The 23,793-nt window shown below is 37.0% G+C and overlaps 1 protein-coding gene across 13 annotated transcripts in view; it reads right to left on the reverse strand.

Moving 5' to 3' along the window:
• The window catches only part of LOC111550202 (calcium-dependent secretion activator 2), a 565,477-nt gene that overhangs the window by 332,614 nt on the left and 209,070 nt on the right, over window positions 1-23,793 (reverse strand). For all 13 annotated transcript variants that reach the window (XM_026454331.1, XM_026454332.1, XM_026454330.1 and 10 more), the window contains exon 3: window positions 17,657-17,989. In XM_026454331.1, the coding sequence (XP_026310116.1) occupies window positions 17,657-17,989 (333 nt within the window). The remainder of the gene's footprint in view (window positions 1-17,656; window positions 17,990-23,793) is intronic.

Here is a 23,793-nt window from a genome sequence, read left to right on the forward strand (position 1 = left end):
TTCGAGTGATTTGCATTGTTATTTTCTTATAATATTTATCTTTATCCTTTATTGTGAAAATATAAGTAGACTAGGGTTTATGATGTTATGTAAATTTGGTGTTCTCCCTGAGATTAATTCCTAGCTGGTCCACTGTATTTACATCATCTGTAAATCTCGTGATTTACAGACAATACATTACAATAAATAATCAGTACAAATCTAATGCTGATTCCAAAAGAACACACTTCCTAACACTTTCTTGCTTACTACATCTAGCAGCCCAGTGTTTCATTTGGAAATGCCAAATATGCATATATTTTGCACCTCGGCCTCAAAACATTGGTCAAAAGCTTTATTAAGTATTTATTAGCAAATTAATTTACCTTATCAATAAGTGTCAATCCTCCACCATCACTTGAATCAAAAATTATTTACAAAAAAGATAGAGCATAACTCTACCCAACTGACTGTGATCATTTCTGCTGTTTTCCTTGCTGGCTCCCTACACTCTCAGCCCACAAACACATGAGCTCTGTCCTCAGCTGTTCTAGGCCTCAGTGTCTGCAGTAATTTCTCAATGCAATGTTACACGTAAGCACACAGTTGGGCCTCTCTCCTTGAGTTCCAGCTTTGCACTTCCAACTGAAGGCCAGGCCTTTGCTTTCAGGCATCTTACAACGACCTCAAACTAAAACTGAACTGATTTTATCACCCATTCCTCAATATGGTTCCCCTATTTCTGCATATGATTCTCATTACCCTTGATTAGGTGAAAATTTCCAAGGGGGTAGAGGGAAGAGAAAGGAGGGAGGAAGGAGAGGGGAAAAAGGAGAGGAGGAGGGAGAGGGAGGAGGAAGGAGGGAAAAGGAGGATGAAAACAGTGAGGGAGGAAGCAAATGAATAAGAATACACAACCATGGGCTTGGTACGGTAGCTTACGCCTATAATCCCAGCACTTTAGGAGGCCAAGGTGGGTAGATGGCTTGAGGCCAGGAGTTGGAGACCAGCTTGGGCAACATGGCAAAACCCCTCTCTATTAAAAATGAAAAATTAACCAGGTGTGGTAGCTCATGACTGTAATCCCATCTACTCCAGGGGCTAAGGCACATGGTGGAGGTTGCAGTGAGCCAAGATGGCGCCACTGCACTCCAGCCTGGGCAACAGAGGTAGACTCTGTCTCAAAAAAAAAAAAAAAAAAAAAAAAGGAAAGAAAGAAATATAAGGCTATGAATAAGAGAGAATGACAACCAAACACCACCATACACTTTAGCCTAAGATTCGGGACTTCCCACATTTTATACCAATCTACCTTTCTAGCCTCTTGGATAATTGCATTATCTACACATACAGATTTATTCATTATTGACCAAACATGTTACATTTCCTGAATCATGTATTTCTCTTGACTGGGATCCCTTTTTTCACTCCCTTCATTGTCCAGGTCAATCTCCAAATCTTCTTGGAAGATGATAAACCAATTACTTAACAACAAAGCAGGTAATAGCTGATGACACAGCCTTCATAGTTGTCTTACTGTGGAACTTTTCAGGTATTTATGACTTTTATGTATTTCACCTTACCCTAAAGATAGAAATAACACAAATTCACCTCTAATGGTAAACAACTTGTCTTAATTTTATTCCAAAACAGAATAATTTCACCTGTATTTGAAAGGTTCTTGGACTCTAATATCCCCTTTGTGTTGACCCATTTTCCAAGAGGCAACCCCCTCAAAAACAAAAATAAAAAATAAAAACCAGTCTTTTTCCTTAATCATTGAGAATTAGCTAATGACTACAAGGTAACTAATGTTCTTTTTGTAATTTCATACAACAAAAAGAACATAAGGAAACGAAGTCATTCCCAAACTCTCAAGAGCAACACATTCCCTGTGTGAAGTTATGTATGAAATAATCAGGTAGCATTCTGTCTGCTAGATACAAAGCCTTTAAAGAACTCTCTTATAGCTACCTTCTAAATTATGCATTAAAAAATCTGACTCAGAAATAGCAGTTTACCATGGATTCTTGTAGAACAGTTCTAAGAGTCTTAAAAATGCATTTCCCAAACCACATTTCCCTTTGAAAACTTAAAACAGGGAAAAGATGAATGAGTTAATTAGATACAAAATTACCCTATGTGAACTGAACTAAACTATATTAAATAATGGATCAAAATGTTCAAAGGCAAGAACATAAGAAGTTTAACCTCAGACATAAAAACCATGGGACTTCTACAGCCTAGGAAATATGCATATATATTCTCTAAGTGTGTGTATCTATATATGTATATATAATATACACACACACATACTCTACCACAAGGTAAATTCCATATATATATATATATATATATATATATATATATGAAGATACATATATATACATGTATGTATGTATATAAAACAACAGCAATAATGTGGCAAATTTTTGCATATCATGAAATATCTTTAGTATTTCATTTGGTATTAACATTTCATCTTCTGGGGAAAAGGAATGAGCTATTATTTTAAAATAATTATTTACTAACTATACTTATCTCAATAAAATAGTTGAATCTGTATTCACGTTAATAGTGAAATAATGCTAAGATTAAAGGAGCTTACCATTAAGTAAAGTAACAAAGACACTCACTTTTCCAGACCTTTCCCAGAGCAGATCTGAACGCACTTGCATACCAGAAACTGTCCTAAATTTTTTGTAAACATTATCTCATTTGAACCTCAGAGCCATGTTTCATCCTCATCTTTCATTCTTTCATTTACTATATGCAAGTGTCCAACAATAGGAAACACAAGTAACATTACAACAGTACAAGGATTAATATTTATTTGATGTTTAATTTGTTAAAATGCAGAAAAAGAGGCATATGTAAATATCTATGATGCAAAGTATAATATGACAGGCTTTTGGGTTATAATGGAGGAACTATAAGCTCTTCATACATTTTTTCTCTCACCCAGTATAATAAAAGTGAACAGACACAGGGGCAGAAAGGCTTTCTGAAGGAGGCAGAATTTCTCATGGGTCGTGGAATGGAGAAGTAGGAATTCCAAATGAAGAGAATAACATGAGGTAAAATTAAAATCCAAGAAAATAAACGGTGTGAACTAGGAACAGGGAGTAATTCACTTTATCTAGAACACAGGCCATAATTGTTACATGGGAAGGAAAAGCTGAAATGCAGATGGGGCCACACTGAACACCACAACTGCTGAAAGCTTAACAAAGGAGTCTGAATTTCATTTTTTTTTTTTCCTATATTCAAAGTTCGGTCATGATGAGATCAGGAAGGTGTTTCAATGATGTTTATCTAAAAACAAAAATATGTAGGATTGGAAAGAGAAAGTAGGTAAGAGATTACTGTCATGCTCCATATGTGAAACAGTGAAGCCTCCAGCTATGGCAATGGCTATGAAATAAGACAAGAGTAGCAGATAATGCGGTATTACAGAGGAACCAGCAGTATGGAGTAATGCAGTTGGAAAGGCAATAAAAAAGGAAGGGATTGAGATTATGAGTCAGAAGGGTGAATACGACATTAATGAAAGAACTAGGTATTGGATGAAAAAGAAAGTGACATTTAAATCTACTGAATTTCAGAAGTTTCATATCCATCAGTTTACCATGGGTTTAAGTTACACAGTGTGAAACAAGGAGCTGATCTACCTAAAAAGTGTGGGTAGCAAGCAGCAGTGATATTCACAGTAAGCACAGTGAACTTGTTCTTTATTACTGCAGTTTTTTTCAGTGGATCTAACTAAGTGCAAAATCCCAATATCTTCTAAATTCTCAAACTCTACAAGGTAGTGAACCTATCTATCTTTTTCAAATCCTATTGCTCTTTGTATCTGACCATGTATACAGAGAGTACACAAACTTTTGACCATGGTTCACAGACTGATATTTAAGCCTTGTTCATCATATATCAGAATCATGAAAATACTTTGCATATAGGCAATGAAAGCATTTTAGACATTTACTAGTAATAACAGAAGTCTTTCTGCCAGTTTGTAACAAAAAGCTAGAAGTAATCATTGTCATCTATTACATAAGTAATATTCTGCTAAGATAACATATCACTTGGCCCTGCTCTATCTAAGGTGATTAGGGAAAACAGAAGTATTTAACTTTTTTCTAGTCTAAAGCAAAGATAATTTATTTTGAACCAAGAAGATATTAATCAGATAAAAAGCATAAAATATCACTGATACTCTTTTGTGAGTATACATAATCACTTTTGCCACAGCCTTTTCAAAATGCTTTAAAAAAAAGCTTTATATGAAAAATGAGAAGCTGTGCTGATCAAAACAAATGAACAATTAAAAACAAAATCTAATGCTGTGAGCCTAGTATATAGTGTCAAATAAATTTTTTAAAATAAATGATTCAATGTACTGTATAGAAGGAATTTACTGGATATATGATATTCTTTGTTACTGGCTGATTTCCTGAAGCTTTTCCTGTTAACTATTTCCTTATCTCCTTGGTTCTTCTCTAAACCCACTCCAATCAGGTTTGCTCTCAACCATCCAAGGAGTCTGCCCTTATCAAAGTCAATAGTGTTTTCCAACTTGACAAATCCAAAGTTTACTTCATTGTCATCTTACCAGACTTGGGAGCAGGTGGCACAGACATTAGCTTTCTCCTCCTTGAAATGGCTTATCTTGGATTCCCTGATGCCTAACTCTCTAGGTCTTCTCTCACTCCCCTGTTTCTCTTTTATACAACCTCTAAATCCTTGTGTCCACAGAACCCTGTCCTGGGCTCCTTTTCTCCTTGAGCTCTAGACTCTCCCAAAGAGTTCTGAAGATGTCCCACGGTTTAAAATACCAATGTTATCTAAATGATTCCCAAATCTGTTAAAATTAAAATTTAAGCATATTAAAATTCCAGACTTCTATAACCAGCCATCACCTGCTGTCTCGACATGGACAATCAATATTTGACTTCAGCATACACAAAACAGAACTCTTGATCCCCTCTCCCCAACCCACCAAAATAATGTTACTTCACAAGAAGAGGGATTATCATATACCAAGAGCCTAGAAAAGTGCCTGACTAGAACGGTCACTGGGTTAAAATAAAAATACCCTAATCAGAGAAACACATCATACTATGCTTAATATAAAAGCTCCATCAGGTAAACATTGACAATCCCTAGATGCTGCCAGAAATTCCTATACTTTTATCTTGTCCCTTTAGAGGAGAGCAGGTGGTTCAGTGTTTTGACCCAGGCCACAGTTCTCAAGTGTGGGAGCAGAGGGGAATTCCAAAGGACAATACAGAGTGCCAACCCAAGAGGATGAAGAAACAGTCTCCTAGATGAAGTCTAGCAGCCTAAGAACTTCATAGGCAACACAGAGGTAGAACCAGGCCCACAAGCAAAAGATCTACAGCAGGACAATGAGTTGTGCCTGGAGAGATTACTTAAATGATTAATATGTAGTTCCTGTTCATTTTAAACAACACTGGCCCATGCCCACAGTAGGGTGAGGCCACCTGCAATTCATTCTTCAGATCACAGAGAAGTGGCTTTCCAGACCCTCAATTTGTTCTAGTCATTCCTTGCTTATATCCCAACACTGTTCTCTACCATAAAGTAAATTCCAAGCTCTTTGATCTAGTGTATAAGGCCATAAGTATTCAAATCCTTTCTTAACTCTTTAGCCTCTTCTAGTACTCCAGCAACACACACCATACCTCCCTAACAGATTCCAAGCCATTTCATGCTCCTCATGCCTTTGTTAAAGTTGTTTTCTCCCTGATGGCTAATTTTGTGTTCATCATCCAAAACTAAGAATTACTGTTTTCTTAAAACCTTTATTAAACTTCAATTAAATGTCCAAGAAAGAATTGGGTTTCCACACTCCCAAACCAACTCTATTTCCTGGCACCCAGCTAGACTGTTCCCAGCTTCGCCTACATTAGATGTGACCACAGGACAAAGTCCTCAGATAGGATGTCAGGCCAGGGGTCCTCAATTCTCACTGTGCATCAGCATTACATGGGAAAATTATAAAAAAGAGGTATTGGGTCTGACCTCCACAGACCATTTCACTTAGTCCTAGGTGAGGCCCAAGTATTAAAGCTCTTCTGTTCATTCTAATGTGCATATAAAGTTGGAGAACAGTAAAGAAATCCATGTTAATTATCCAATAAAAATGAAGATACTGCCACCCATGTGCTCCTGCTGTACAGTATACATACCCCCAGTAATATACGGATCAACTATACCATTACATTTCATACATCTATATGATTTATACATCTATACCATTTATACAACTATACCATTTTATACATCTGTCTACTGACCACATATTAATGCCTTGAGGGAAGGAATCAAACCTTGTCATTTATGTATTTTCACTGCTTAACCTAGTAACTGACATTTTTCTTAGGTATTCAATGACTTTTTTTTTTTTTTTTTGAGAGAGAGTCTCGCTTTGTCCAGCCCACTGCAGTCTCACTGCAGTCCAGCTCAGGCTGCAGTGGTGTGATCATGGCTCACTGCAACCTCTGCCTCCTGGATTCAGCAATTCTCCTGCCTCAGTCTCCCAAGTAGCTGGGATTACACGTGCGTGCCACCATGCCCAGACAATTTTTTTGTATTTTTAGTAGCGACAGGTCTCACTATGTTGGCCATGCTGGTCTGGAACTCCCAACCTCAAGTGATCCACCCACCTCAGCCTCCCAAAGTGTTGAGATTACAGGTGTGAGCCACCACGGCTGGCCAATGAACATTTTTGAATAAATAAAAGAAAAAATATATATCAAATATATAATTTTAAATTTGTTAACTATTTTCATTAAACAACCATGAAAAATAAAGATACAGTTGCTTATTATGCTTGAAACAGTACACCCATATAATCCTTTCTTATTTATTAGTAGTTGAGAGTAGACTTTGAAGTACTTTAGCAAAAATACTTTCTTTTTAGTATTACTATGACAAAGATGCGATCTCTTTGTAAAGCTGTGTTCTCTTATTTTTAAAAAGTGGAAAAGTTAGGATAACTTTCTAATTTCCATAGAGTAGAACTAGATAAAGAAGAAAAATCTAAAAATAAATGCAGGAATGTCTAAAGGTAACCTATATTCATTATCTAGGGAGATTCTGGAGAAAGAAAAGACAAATTCAACAAAACATTTTAGAAGAAACCTCATTTTAGAATACTCTTATGTAACTCTTCCACATGTAAGCCAAAGGTAAGAAACAAAATAATGCACAGTCAAATGGAGCAACACCAATAAAGCCTATAATTTGTTAGGAATATGTTAAAATTACACTGACAATTTAAAAATTTTTGAGAGCAGAAACAATACTACCAGAGACTCAAATTCATTTTAGTAAAATTAAATTCATCTTATTTACATTATGATACATTTATTTACCAAAAAAGTGAACACATATATAAATATCATGGCTACTCCAATGATTAATTTCAGAATTTCAAAAATTATATAATAAACTATTCTTAAGATCTTAAGTTTTTCCCTTGCTGTTTCCCCAAACACAAAACCTGCCATTTAATACATTTACTTACTCTCCTCAAATGTTTTGAGATTTAAAAAATATATATAATTATATATATATGAGAAAAATATGCTCATATATATGAGAAAAATATACTCCTCCAAAATATACTCGCCACCATGGCATTTATTTTTCTATTTCGGAAGTCATTTTTGAAAGTCATTTTGAAAGGTGTCCAATGTAACCGTCAGTAGAATGTGCTATCATTTCTGCTTAAGCAGACAAATTACTGTATGTTAAATGAAATCTATTATCAATCACAGGCTACTAGTTAGGAAAAAAAAGGAGACAGTGGTAGAAGTCAGTTCCCAGTTTCCTTTGGGGATTCACATTTCTCTCCCTGTTTTCCTTCTGCACACCTTGAATGAAGAGGTTTAAAATGGTTAATGCCTCATGGTTCCTGGACTTCTAGGGGAAGACACCCATGGTGACCACACCAACTGCCTATTTATTGATTTCTTTAAACTCTTAGACTCAAAGCACTTAATCTCCAAAGCAAAAGCTTCTAGGGAAAGGAAATCATGAACTTGAAGTCTACTTTTTAACCATTCATAAATATTTCTGCTTATCCCTTACAAATACCCAAACAGTTCTGTGATGCTACTTAACATGGGTGGTGTAGTCTTCAGACATGAAGAATTTGAGTGGGAGGAGGGATAAGTGAACAAGGTCTCAATTAACTTTGCTTTGACACTCAGCTAAATCTGGGTGAGTCACTTTCTTCAGTTAATGGAACGAGATCATAAAAGATTAATGAAAGCTGCTTTTGGCAGAAAAGAGCAGGATCTAGATAGCTATAAAATTTAGTTACTTAATCATCTTAAGAGACAAATATAGAAGTTAAAGGAGAATTATAGGAGTAGATAAGGTACTATGTATCCCACTCTTCAGATTCTGTTCATTTAGGATTGCATGTCTCTCTATAGTTCATAAGATGCTTACCTACCTCTTTTAATATCTCAAACACAACCCCATCTCCTCTCATACTACAGTAGTCAATGATGTGCAGATCCCCAAAACGCCATGTATTTCACACCTCCATACTGTGCATGTGCCTGTCCCTCTGCCCAGAACACCTTAGCATCTACTCATTTTGGAGAACCTCTTCATGATGTTTCCAGAAGCAGAAATTAACAACACCACTGTAGCATTTACAATAGCATTTTTTTTCTATAAACCTTGCAAAAATCTAGGTTTTATCTGTCTCTAGGTTCCTATTATTTAACACAATGCATAGTGCAAACTATATATACATATATATGTGTGTGTGTATATATATATATATGCCCTGCATGATTATAGATAATGGGCTACTAATTAATTTGAATATACTGCATTACCTTATGTCATATTTAAAAATAATCTTTAATAAGCACATTTGTTTTAGGAAAGGCAGCTGGTTAACTGGTACCACTTAAGTAATAGCATTTTCATTTAAAAAAGTGAAATAAAATTATTCTTATTAAGACTATAAAACATATAGTTTTAATATTATGTAACATTGTTTCTCTAAAATAATATATATTTGAAATTAACTGCATTTCCTTAAAGTATTCCGAAATTAAACTTTCCACTGACAGATTATTCTCCCTTCACTCTGGTTCTTTTTTTATAACATCCCGATTCAACTATATCACAGCTAACAATTTCAGATTCTTGTACTGTTATGCCACTCATTTTAGACTGTACATGTTGACCTTCTGTACTTTCTTAATATTTAATTCTATGAATATGTACCACTGCAGATACATTATTCTCAAATCAAAGAATCCAAAGTATGAAATTTTAATAGCACAATAGCTAATCTAGAAGCTACTTACATTGTTTTTATTCTTTTTTATGTTTTCTTGATAATAATAGCAATTTGTCTTTCAATTATCCCTGATTTCATATCTTAACTGTGGTATGTGCTATCTTCTATCTTAGTGTTTTAAAAGTTTCCTTCATGCCTTAATGTTAATAATTAATACGTTACTGGCTCTGACTCAAAGTAACGTAAATATCCTTTTTCAGAAGAGAGTTTCCTGTTTTTCCACTCCTGATGCTAATCCTGAAGCTCTGGGACAAAGGATATGACCAAATGATAGTCATCGATGTCATGTGGCAGCCCTGGCAAGGTTCCCTTCTCATTCTTGTCCTTTCCTTCTTGAGTGTCCAGACATTGCCTGGCTGCTGCCATCCTGCACATTTCACCAGAACAGCCCTTGATCCTGAGCTTCTGACTCTTAAGCAAGCAACATCTTTGAGATTTTCTAGGAGATTTGTGCTGCCAAAAACAAGGGGCCACATAAAGGTACACACATACAGAAGTGAGACTGTTACAGTTAGGAGGAGGAGTCTCAAACCTTTTCCTGAAACATGGAGAAGGTGGGGTAAATCTCATTGACATACACCTGAACCAGGTTCCAGCAGCTCCGCTGGCTTTAGATCCTTCCTGCCTCCCCAAGGCCTGCTCATCTATTTGTCTTCTCAGGCTATTCCTTTCTATAAAGAACAGACTAGTTTCTGTGATTTATATTGCTTTGCCTTATCTTTTCTTTTTAACCTTTGTTGGAATATAACAAAAGAAAAAATATACAGGCATACATCATTTTATTGAACTCCTCTTCATTGAACTTTGCAGATACTATGTTTTTTACACATTGAAGGTTTGTGGCAATCCTGAGTCAAGCAAGTCTATAAGTTCTATTTTTCCAACAGCATGTGCTCACTTCTGTGTCTCATTTTGGTAATTCTCACAATATTTCAAACTCATTCATTGTTATTATATCTGTTAAGGTGATCTGTGATCAGTGATCTTTGGTGTCACTATTGCAACTGTTTTGAGGCACCATGAACTGCTCCCATATAAGACAACAAACTCATTCAATAAATGTTATGTGTGTTCTGACTGACCAGCCATTTCCTCATTTCTTTCTCTCCGCTCAGCCCTGTCTATTCCCTAAAACACGCCAACATTGAAATTAGGCCAATTAATAACCCGATAATGGCCTTTAAGAGTTCAAGTGAAATGAAGAGTCGCACATCTCTCACTTAAGTCAAAAGCTAGAAAGGATTAAGCTTAGAAAGGCATGTCATAAGGAAAAGCAGGTCAAATGCTAGGCCTCTTGCACCAAACAGCCAAATTGAAGGCTATGAGAAAGGTAAGGAAGCTGCAGAAGAAAAGTTTGAAGCTAGGAGAAGTTGGTTCATGAGGTTAAAGGCAATAAGCCATCTCCATAACATGGAAGTGCAAGGTGAGGCAGCAAGTACTGATGTAGAAGCTGCAGCAAGTTATCCAGAAGATCTAGCTAAGATCATTGAAGACAGTGACTAAACTAAACAACACATTTTAATGTAGATGAAACAGCTTTCTATTGGAAGATGCCATCTAGGGATTTCATAGCTACCGAGAAGAAGTCCATGTCTGGTTTCAAAGCTGCAAAGGATGGGCTGATTCTCTTGTTAGTCGCTAATGAAGCTTGTGAGTTTAGGTTGAAGCTAATGCTTCAGAATAGTAAGCGATTACTATTCTAAAAACATTAGAGATTTCAAGAATCATGCTAAATCTACTTTGCTAGTGCTCCATAAATGGGACAACAGAGCCTGGATGACAGCACATATGTTTCCAGCATGGTTTACTGAATATTGAGACTTCTAAGAAAATAAAGATTCATTTCAAAATAGTATTGCTTACTGACAATGCACTTAGTAACCCAAGGGTTCTGATGGAGATGTACAAGAAGATTCACAATGATTTCATGCCTGCTAACATAATATCCACTCTGCAGCCCATGAATCAAGAAGGAATTTTGACTTTCAAGTCTTACTATTTAAGAAATACATTTCATAAAGCCACAGTTAGTGATTGCATGATGGATCGGAGCAAAGTAAACGGAAAACCTTCTGGAAAAGATTCACCATTCTAGGTGCCATTAACACACTTGTGATTCAAGGGAGGAGGTAAAAATGTCAACATGAACAAGCATTTGGAAGAAGTTGATTACAATCCTCATAGATGCCTTTGAGGGATTCAAGACTTCCGTGAAGGAAGGAACTGGAGATGTTCAAGAAATAGCAAGAGAATTCGAAATAGAAATGGAGCCTAAAGATGTGACTGAATCGCTAAAATCTCGTGATAAAACTTGAATGGATGAGGTATTGTTTCTTATGGATGAACAAAGAAAGTTGTTTCTTGAGGTGAAATCTAATCCTAGTGAAGATGCTGTGAACACTGTTGAAATGACAAAGGATTTAGAATATTTATACAAATGTAGCTGATAAAGCAGTGGCAGGGTATGAGAGGACTAATTCCAATTTTAAAAGATGTTCTTCTGTGGATAAAATATTATCAAACAGTGTCAGATATTATTCAGAAATCTTCTGTGAAGAGTGAATCACCGTGGCAAACTTCATTGTTGTCTTATATAAAGAAACTGCTATAGCTAACCTAGTGAGTAAGCAGCCATCCACATCAAGGTGAGACCATCTACCAGCAAAAAGACTTGCTGAGGGCTCAAATGATTGGTACCATTTTTTAAAACATACAGTATTTTTAAATTAAGGTACATAGGTTATTTTTTAAACATAATGTTATTATACACCTAATAGACTACAGTACAGTACAAACAAAAATTTTATATACAGTGTGAAATTTTTAAAAATTGTGTGACCTGCTTTATTGCAATATTCACTTTGTGGCAGTGGTCTGGAACTGGACCCACAATATCTCCAAGGTATGCTTGCATGGCATTCAGGGAAAAAAAGTGTCTTGGCTGCTTTCTAAACAATTTGTTTTCATAATTTCTGTAAAATGATTATTATTTGTCCTTATTTACAGGGGTACTCTTTCTTTTTGTTTTAAAATCAATCAAAGATAATCCTCAAGCTTTTCTTTCAAATCTCAAAACTGAAAGAAATTATAGTTTTAGCTCAGACATATAAAGAGCTTGGAAGTCATCACTCCCACCCTTAGAATAAAAAGCTGGGCAAGCTGCAAATCATTGACTTTTATTGAACTTCTCAGAGAACTGAGGGTGCAGGGGAAACCACTAACCAAAATCTAGAAAGACGGGCAAATCCAGAAAGACGCAGTACTTGGAGCAGAAGTTGCTGTATGCCATGAGTGGTAGAAACATTTACTTGTCTAGTAATTTTGAAAAATTACTAGGAGCTGGGTGCAGATAGTAAGAAATTCCTGGAGCCACAATCATAAAGATGCCCCCAAACTTTGCTGGACTTTCCTTTTAGTTACCCCACCAAGTTCTCACAGTGAGGATCCAAAAAAGATCCCCATATGGCCATGGCAGAAAAAAGGAGGAGAAAGTCATTGTTCAATCTCCCAGATCCTTCTCTTCAACAAAAGCAGAAAGGTTTTGCCTGAGGAAAACACTGAAAACTTATCCCAGGTGGAGGAAGAAAATACCACCCCACTCCAGCCCCCTTGACTCACGTACTGAAAAGCAAAAACAAAAAACAGAGTGAACAGGAGACAGTACTTCAGAAAAAGAGACTAGGAAACTGCAGTCAGGGAAGAGAATGAAGAACACGGTAGTAGGAGGGAGCAATCCTTCTAGACCAGAGACAAAACCACGAAGGTTATAGGTCCACTAAAAGATTGAGATTTAATCAGATTAAAGGACATTCTATCTCTCCAACACCTTACCACAACACCAACACAGTTCCAGGATGACAAGAGTGGATTGGTGACAGCTAAAAGAGCTGTAGGATGTAGACTTTCTCTGGGGTGGAGTACTTAGGGAAGCCCAGTCAAAAGGGGAAACAAAAATAAGGATACTGGAAGAATTTGAAGTTTCTCGTACTTATGGCTACAAGAACCATTAAACATTAAACACAGCTCAACTCCTACTCAGATTAACATAAATATTCATATGAAAGCCTTAGTTACCTCAGTTCTCAGTTCTCTTTACCTGATATATCTGGCTTACAACAAAAAAATTATGAGGCACGTCAAAAGCAAAAAAACAAAAGAAACAGTCTGGAGAGATAAAGCAAGCATCTGAACTAGATTCAGATATGAGACAGATGTTAGAATTATCAAACAAGGAATTTAAATTACTATTATTAATAGGCTAAGGGCCCTAATGTAAAAAGTTGAAAACATGCAAGAACAATGCATAATACAAGCAGGAGATGGAAACTACCAAAAAATCAAAAGGAAATGCTAGAAATAAAAAAAAAAAAAAAAAAAAAAACATCGTGAAAGAAATGAAATATGCCTTCGATAGGATCATTAGTCTATCGTATTAGCAATCCTAATACTTGACATTGCTGAGGAAAGAATCAGCGAGCTTAAAGACATGTCAATAAAATCTTCCCAACCTGAAATACAAAGAGAAAAAGAGTTGAACAAACAACAGAACATCCCAGGACTATGGGATAACACGGGTGATACAAATATGGGTGACATAAACATATCTGGAATACCAGAAAAAGAATAAAGAGGGGATAGCACAGAAGGAATATTTGAAGTAATACTAGCAGCGAACTTTCCAAAATTAAAGATAGACACTGACCCACAGATACAGGAAGCTCAGAAAAACACCAAGCAAAAGAAATACACACACACACACACACACACACACACACACACACACACACACACACACACCCTCCTAGACACAGTATATTCAAATTGCAGAAAAAATGAAAGAAAGAAAAACTCTTGAAGGAAGCCATAATGGGGAAAATAACACCTTACCTCTAAAGGGTAAAGGATAAGAACTACATTAGACTTCTCATCATAAATCATGCAAACAAAAAGACAGTGTGGTGAAATTTTCAGTGTTGAAAGAAAAAAAAACTAACAGATAATTCTATATCCAGTGAAATCATACTTTAAATGTGAAGAACAAACAAGGACTTTCTGAGACAAAAACTGAGAGACTGCATCACCACTAGTCTTGGCCTGCAAGACATGTCAAAAGAAGTTCTTCAGAGATAAGGAAAATAGTATCAGTAAGAAACCTGAATCTACATAAAGAAATGAAAAAGCATCAGAGGAAGAATACATGAAGGTAAAATATATATAATATTTTATTTTTCCTATTTTTAATTGAGCTAAAAGATAACTGTTCAAAGCAATAATAGACAGAATATATTGGGGGGTTATAGTATATTGTAAGTGAAGTGAATGACAGCAATGTCACAAGGGATGAGAGGAAGGAATTGGGTATACTCTATTGTGGAGTAGCTGCAGTACACATGAAGCCTTATAGTATAATGTTATCTGAGGGTAGGCTTACATTATTTAAAAATGTGTATTTTAAACTCTAGGATAATCACCAAAATTTTGTTTCTTAAAAAAATGTATAAATAGTACACCAAAAGATAAAAAAATGGAATTCATATAAAGTGTTCAATCAAAATTAGAGAAGGGATAAAAAGTAGGGGAGGGCAAAGAACAAATGCATGGAAGTGGTAAAAGCTACAAAGATTATAAAATTTAATCTAAGTATATTAGTAATCACCTTAAATATGAGTAGCCTAAACATACCCATTAAAAGAACAAGATGATCCGTCTGGATTTAAAAAAAAGAAAACTTCGGCCAGGCGCGGTGGCTTACTTCTGTAATCCCAGCACTTTGGGAGGCCGAGGTGGGCAGATCATGAGGTCAGGAGATCGAGACCATCCTGGCCAACATGGTGAAACCCTGTCTCCACTAAAAATACAAAAATTAGCCAGGCATGGTGGTGTGTGCCTGTAATCCCAGCTACTCGGGAGGTTAAGGCAGGAGAATCAGTTGAACCCAGGAGGTAGAGGTTGCAGTGAGCTGAGATCACACCACTGCACTCCAACCTGGGCAACAGAGCAAGACTCTGTCTCGAAAAGAAAGAAAAACTTCAAGACCCAATTGCACACTGTCTACAAAACATCCACTTTAAAAATAAAGACTTAGGTTAAAAGTAAACAGATGGAGAAAGAGACACCATGTCAACCTTAGTAAAAAGAAAGCTGGAGTGGCTATATTAGCTTAAGACAATGCAGACTTCAGAAAAAGGAAAATAATCAGGGATAAAAAGGAATACTATATCACGATAAAGGAGTCAATTCTACGAAAAGACAGAACAATCCTAATACAAATATATGTACCTAATAGAGTATCAAAATATAGGAGACAAATACTGATAGAACTGAAAGGACAAATAAACAAATCTGCTATTTTTTATTGTTGTTATTGTTCAGGTCAATGCTGAGCAAGGACAAATCCACTGTTATAGTCGGAGATCTGAAATGCAAGTAGGTTTCAAATCACGGAAGACTAAAACCAGGGTGCCCATAGTCCAGCTGATCCTTTAGTAGGCAGACAACTTAAACATATTTTAAGCTAATAACATAAACTCATAGGAACATGGAAATATATTTTATAACCTTGTAACATCTAGTATATTCTCATCCATATGTAGTAACTCATTTAGAGGTCTTATAATTTCTTTGTTTTAAAATCAATCAAAAATAATCCATAAGCTTTTCTTTCAAATCTCAGAACTGAAAAGAATTATACCTCTAACTGAGACATAAAAAGAGCTTGGAAGTCATCACTCCCATCCTCATAATAAAAAGCTGAGCAAGCTGCAAATAAATGACATTTCTTGGACTTATCAAGTCTTTTCTTATAGACTCTAGCCACTATAGAAGAAAACATATGTTTTTTCACTCAACTTGGATTCCCTCATACCTACAGAGGTTTTGGACTTGAATAAAGCTTAACAAATGTCTACTGAATATCTGAATCTGAATTTTCCCACTGAATCATGTTCATCAACATTTATTTGTACAGGTGAGCTACTGTTTCACTAAAAATACAAAGTTCCAGCTGAAGTTACCTTTTAAATAGAAGATTTTGGTTTTATAGTCATCTTCTACTATTATCAAATAACTACCTGGTTTAATAAAACAATGAAATCAATTACGGTTAGTACACAAATTGTTCACAGAGTTAAAGTTCCACAGTGATTTACTATTAACTCTATTAATTTGTTGATTTGAAATGATCCACAAATTACCAATGCAAAGTAACCAATATGGATATAACTCTGAAATTAAGAGATGATTTGCAAAAGATTAAAAATAAAAATGTACATTATAGAAGTGTAACTCTTAAGGAATACATAAATTTTTAAGTGTCAGAATTTTATCAATTTAAGTTGTATATTAGGGCATAAATAATTTATACCCTCAACATAAACAAAATGCAAATACAGAAGGACCACATTATTAGACAAATCATTGGGTCTAAAAACTGAAAACTGTGAAACATGATCTTATCCCCCACCAACTTTTTTTTTTTTTTTTTTTTTTTTTTAAGACGAGTCTTGCTTTGTTGCCAGGCTGGAGCGCAGTGACATGATCTCAGCTCACTACAACCTCCGCTTCCCAGGTTCAAGCAATTATCCTGCCTCTGCCTCCTGAGTAGCTGGGACTACAGGTGCGCACCACCACACCCAGCTAATTTTTCTATTTTTAGTAGAGACCAGGTTTCACCATGTTGCCCAGGATGGTCTCTATCTCCTGCCCTCAAGATCCACCTGCCTCAGCCTCCCAAAGCTCTGTTACAGGCGTAAGCCACTATGCCCGGCCTTTATCCCATTTTTGTATGTATAGCTAGAATAACAACTGAAGAGAAAATATAATATAGACTCTGTCATCTCTTTAAATTACATATTTCAACAATCATCATCAATTTATTTCTATCTGGGTGAGCTAAATTAAAAAATTTGAAATTTCATTACTTCCATACAACTCAGAAGATCAGCATCATATCTTTATAAATACTATTTTGCAGTGAGAAATACCTATTTATTATAATTTGCCAAGCTTCCTCGGATAGGAGATGATTTTCATTTTACTCTACAGGGCATGGCCCATTTATACCTAATAGACACAAACTGATGTCCTAAAATAAGGCACATAGGGACAATTATTTACTGGATAAGAAGTACTGATATTCTTCCCCTTCTACTAAATACGTCTTTCAAAACTGCTCTCATCACTATGTGATTTATTAAAATTCAATTTTGCTCAACTTTCCAAGTAAAGTGATTATAGCAAGTAAAGTAGATCTTCATAGGCTTGTAAAAACTTCATGTTTATTCCACGAGTCAGACAGGGGAATGGAAATCATAAACCACTTACCTGACATGCATTATAAAGGAGCTGGTGTTCTAGTTTTTTAATACCCAGAATCTGCTGAAACATTTCATAGAGTTGTTCCTTGCTCAGAATAAGTTCAGACACTGCACTTAAGGTCATTCTATTTGGCTGTTTGCACAAGTCCTCTTCACCCCTGTAAATGGCATCATATTTGGCTATCCATGAGCTCAACACTGTCTCTTTGCTCAAGCCATCTATTTCTGGCAAACTCCGCACACGTTTTTCTATGTTTTTCTTAAATACTTCTCTGAAGTCATTAGCAGAACATCCTCCACTCTGAACCATTCTGGCCACTCGGTCACTCTTTAGAAAAACCTGAAAAACAAATGAACAAAAAACCCAATTACAATTAGGTGTGGGTGCTAACGCCACTTGCTTTCAGCAGTCCAGCCAGAATTTCTACAAATATTTCAGCCAAATAGTCCACAATGATTCAAAATGTTTTATAATACATGGTAACCAATGTCATAACGGTGGCCCCAAATCTGTCTAAAATGTTAAAATGTTTAGGAGACACAGCATACAGTTAAAAAACAAAAACAAAAACCTGTAAGATAGTTTACTTTGACCTGTATGTCTCCCACCTCTAAAACTAAATCCTTTAGAGTGACGTCCTTATGAATGTGATTTATGCTCTTATACACAGACTCCAGAACTCTCTCATGCCTTCCACCACATGTGTTCAGAGTGAAAGGACAGCTGTCTGTGAATCAGGAAGCAGGTCTTCACAGACACCAAATGGGCTAACACCCTGATTTTGGACTTCCCAAATCTCCAGAACTGTGAGAAATAAATGACCATTGTTTATAAGAAAAAAAAAAAAAAAAAAAGATTAGGAAAACTGGAGATATGAACCCAACATCCATACCTGTGTCTGAGAGTTCTAGTTGGATTTTCAGCAAGGAGAGAATCCTCTATCATTTGAGTGTGGACTTGAAGACCAATAGTAGGGTAAGTCTAGTATCCAAGTCTATATTCATCATATGTAATTTTTATTCAAAATTGCCCAACAGCTGGGAGGCTAGAATATACCTGTCCCCATCCCTGATTTTACCACCTCTGCAACTTCTCACACACTTATCATAACTAGGAAGAATGGAGGCTTGAAAAAGCAATACTTCTAAGGGACTTCTAATTGTCCATTACTACTGGAAAGAAAATAAAATAAAAACAATGACAACCATAGGGTAAGATGTTCATGAGATAGGTAGCAAGGGTTGGGTAAAAATAAGTACAGTAATAAGGTCATATTTGGGAAGAGACATCAGATTTGGCCTTAAATCTCTCTATTCTGCTAAGTTATGTATCTAAGTGTCAGTTAAGATTCATTAAACATCTATTATGCTGTCAATATTCCTAAGAATCCTCTATAAGCCATGTAAGACTGCTTTTATTATTGCTTTATTCTTTCCATAATGTCAAAATACTCTCCCAGAAAAGCCTGCAGGACAATTTAATAGAACCTCCATAAATTTTTTGCTGTTATTGAGCTTACAGAACAAAAATTCATGTCAACTTTCTTTTTTTTTTTGGAAACAGGGTCTCACTCTGTCGCCTAGGCTGGAGCCCAGTGACACAATCACAGCTCACTGCAGTCTTGACATCCCAGGCTCAAGCAATCCTCCCACCTCAGCTTCCCAAGTAGCTAGGACCTGCAAACACACACCATCATGCCTGGGCTAGTTTTTGTAATTTTTTTGTAGATATGAAGTCTCACTTACGTGGCTCAGGCTGGTCTCAAACTCCTGGGCTCAAGTAATCCTCCTGCCTTGACCTCCCAAAGTGCTAGGATTACAGGCATGAGCCTCAACTTTTACCCTAAGAACTGACTCATTATAGTGATGTACTCCCAAGTTATGATCATACTACTTGCACCACACTTCCATGCCTGTCTGCATGTGGGCAAGCAGCACACCTGCTTGATACAGTCAAAGTGGACTCACTTGAACCCCTGGCTGGCATGCTCAACCACCTGACCCCAAGCCTTTTCCCTCCACTTTAGTTCTCTCTCTTAAGGTCACTCACACTAACTGTTTTTCTTGTTTCCTATCTTTGCTCAATGGCAAGAAGATTCCTGGAGCTCAAATATTTTGGTTGACAGACTTACATACTGAACCACTGATAGTAAATTCTGCATTGGCAAATAAGATGCTCCTCAAACTACAATGAGGTTACATCCTAATGAGTCTGTCATAAGTTAAAAATATCATATTAAAAAAGCATTTCATACACCTAACTTACCTGAAACATGCTCAAAACACTTACATTAGCCTACAGTTGGGAAAAAAAATCATCTAATGCAAAGCTTACTTTATGATAAAGTATTGAACATCTCATGTAATTTGTCAAATATTATACTGAATATGAAAAGCAGAACGGCTATATAGGCAGTCAAAATATGGTTTCCACTGAGTTGTATCACTTTTGTACCATTGTAAAGTTGAAAAATCATACGCAGAACTGTCATGAGTCAGGGATCCTCTGTGTGTGTAACACATTCCCAAAATTCTTCCTCTGTCTTTACCAACTCTGGCTCAATTACTTACTATTGGAAAGTCTCCCTGTCTTACTTTTTATGTTTTTAAGGCAACACAAATTAATTCTTAAGTGACAGGAATACGAATAGTGCTTTAAATATTTCTATATCAAAGACAACGAAATTGAGATGTTTAACAATATGTTTTGTCTAAGAATGCCAAGAACTACTTCAGAACTCAGATGTGTCTCCACCTCCCTTCTCAACCTCATCTAATCACTCTCATTGAGCAGTGACATTTAACATAAACAAACTGTATATTTATAACCTGCATAAGAAGTATTCATACGCAATTTAAAACTATATTCACAAAGATTGAAAGTATTTATACATATGATCTCATATATTACCTTATATACACATAATTTTGGTCTATTTGTACCCTAATTTCTGCAATAGTTGTATCTCAAGGTGGAACTCAGGGAAGCTCAGTAGTTAAAGGGATGGACTCTGCCAGATATTAATCTGTTGCTTCTCAGCTCCACTTTTCCATGTTTCCATTGCCCTGCCTATGTCAGCTGACACAATTTTTTTTTTTTTTTTGCTCTGTCACTCAGGCTGGAGTGCGATGGCATCATGTCGGTTCACTGCAAACTCCGCCTCCCAGGTTCAGGTGATTCTCCTGCCTCAGCCTCCTAAGTAGCTAGGACTACGGGCATGTGCCACCATGGCCAGTTAATTTTTGTATTTTTAGTAGAGACAGGGTTTCACCATGTTGGTCAGGTTGGTCTCGAACTCCTGACCTCATGATCTGCCCGCCTCAGCCTCCCAAAGTGCTGAGATTACAGGTGTGAGCCACGGCGGCCAGCCATCTAACACAATTTTAAGCAACGTCGGTAGAGGCTGCCAGAGGATGTACACTGGAAGAAAAAGGGCTCTTCTTCCTGATTCTCTTCTTACCTGAAGGCATGTGGCAGCAACCCTTGGCCAGCTTTTCTCCAGACCCCTCTGAATGGTCTCCCAATGTACCATCCCCACTGGCAGATTCCCAGTGAGTTCTGCAGTGTGGCACCCCTCTGTGGACAGCTTCCCCCTAGAACCCCAGAAGGCCAATGCCCTGCAAGTCTCCCTACAACACTTGAGTGAACTACTGTGCCATGCAGTGAGACACACCTTCTCCAGTGAGGTCTGGATTTCAGCCCTGGGGTAGGGGGGTGCCTCTTTGGGTACTCTGTTCCCTATTTCTGCTACTCCTATATTCTTTAGAGTTTTCTTTACCCATAGTAACCAATTTATTATTGTTTATATTAAGTGTTCCCTGTTCAATTATTGTGTGTTCTCTGTCTTCATAGTGCACTCTAAATGATACAAAAATACCGAAGAGCTGCAGCATTGTCCCTATAGGAAAATATTCTAAGTCAAAACAACAAACTTTGAGAAATTTAGTAATGTGTGTATAGTTTGACCAGCAAGATATAAAGTGAAGTATGAATATCTTAGGAGGGTCATCAGAAAACCCTTTAATTGCTTAATTTCTAATACGCTAAGTTGGCAGGCATTTTATATTTTCCAAGTTCTTCTGACTAAAGGAGTCAGAGCTAGATTCCACCAAGTAACCAAACCACATTTTTGAAACAAGGACACTAAGAAACTTACATTTTTGAATTCATTTCCCCTGCAAAACCATACCTGAAACCATACTCAATCCAATCAGATGTAATATAATCAACATTTAGTAAGTGTTAACAACATTTCAGGGATTCTACTAAGTGTTGGGGGCACAAGGAGAAATGAGCCAAAGGCCTTGCCTTCAAACAGTCACAGCACCTGAGAGAGACAGGATACACATGAAAATAATAGGGTGACGACAGCAATGGATTTATAATAGGGTGACGGCAGCAATGGAAACCCACACAGAGGGAGAAAAGGCAAAAGAAAAGAAGTTATTAACTCTGTTGGGGGGGCAGAGTATGAGAGGAGAGGAGCACAGGGCAGAGACAAGAGACTCATGTTTTGAACAACCCATGAATTGTGTGACAAGGAAAGAGAAAAAAAGGATACTTCAAGAAAAAGAAAGTAAAAGAATAACGGCAATAAAGCACAAAAGAATAACACTGCAAGGCCTTTTGAGGGAAATACAAGGACTTTCATACTAGCAGGGACATTCACTATAAGAGTAGGGGCCATGTGGGGGAGGGAGGACTCTGGGCTCTATCTGGTGACGCAGAGGTCCAGGGTAGCTGGGTAGCCAAGGTGCTAAAATGGTGAGAAGCATGCGTTAGGTAAATGGTGGCAGCACCAAGGGTAGACAACAAGTGACCAGAGCAGACACTGGGACATCAGTTATCACATGAACACAACAGACCTGGTGGAAAACAATAAGGGCTAGGACTAGGCTAGAGAGAAAGGTGGAGTTAAAGAGGATTTGGGAAATAGAATGAATGTGTCTTGGTAATTTACAAAATGTGGAAACATAAAACAGGGAAAATTGGAAAATTGCATGTTTTTTACTGGGGTGTCTAGATTCCAGTAACCAAAAATAAAGAATACAGGTAGAAGCCCATGTGTGTGCATTTGTATATGGTGGTGAATGTTGGGAGAGTCATGGAAAATCAGTTTAGTTTTGGTACAGGTCAGCTTTGGAGACAAAGTATGGTAAAAAACAAAACAAAACAAAACAGAAAGAATCAAGACAAAATCTTCTGAAATGCCTACATTTTAAATTTGGCAAAAGAACTGGATCCATGGCAGGTTGGTGGTGTCAGAGTAGAAGAAAAAATATGGATTTACTAGCAGTCAAGAAAGCAGATGGTTTCAGGATAAGAGAGACAGAGACAGTCTCAGTCAAGATAAGAGAGATAGAGACAGTCCCACAGGCCTTTTAAAAACCTCCCTTTGTCCATTTGTCCATCTCACCATGAGAGAGAGACAGAGAATTACCAAGTGCCATAAGAGAAATCAGGTCAAATGAAGAGAGATTTGCTGGTTTTTTATCATCGCCAGGTCACTTTTGACAGACAAGATTTACTGGAGTGGTGAAGAGCAGAAGCTCTCCTCTCCAGAGTGGAAGTCCTGTCTTCCTGCCACCTTATTCATCTACCTTATTCTTTCATGTTGCTCTGTTTTTGTTTCCGCATATAACATCATCTGACATGCATTTATTGTGCGTCCCCCCACCAAAATAGAAGGTAACCACCTCAGCAGCAACTTTGTTTTGTTTGCTCAAAATCCAGTACCTAACACAGAGCCTGTCCCTTAGTGACAGCTTAGTAAAAATTTGTTGGCCAGCGCAGTAGCTCACACCTGTAATCCCAGCACTTTGGGAGGCCAAGATGAGCAGATGGCTTGAGCTCACAAGTTCGAGACTAGGCTGGGCAAAGTGGTGAAACCCTGCTCTACCAAAAATACAGAAAATTAGCCGGGCGTAGTGGCACATGCCTGTTGTCCTAGCTACACAGTAGACTGAGGTGGGAAGATTGCTCAATCCCAAAAGCTAGAAGTTGTAGTGAGCCATGATCACACCAGTGCACTCCAAACTGGGTGACAGAGTGAGACCCTGTCTAAAGAAAAAAAAATTATATATACACACACACACACACACACACACACATATATATGTTGAGAAAAAGTAATTACTACCCCC

This window comes from Piliocolobus tephrosceles, unplaced genomic scaffold, assembly GCF_002776525.5.
Source record: "Piliocolobus tephrosceles isolate RC106 unplaced genomic scaffold, ASM277652v3 unscaffolded_40, whole genome shotgun sequence".
Lineage (NCBI taxonomy): Eukaryota > Metazoa > Chordata > Mammalia > Primates > Cercopithecidae > Piliocolobus > Piliocolobus tephrosceles.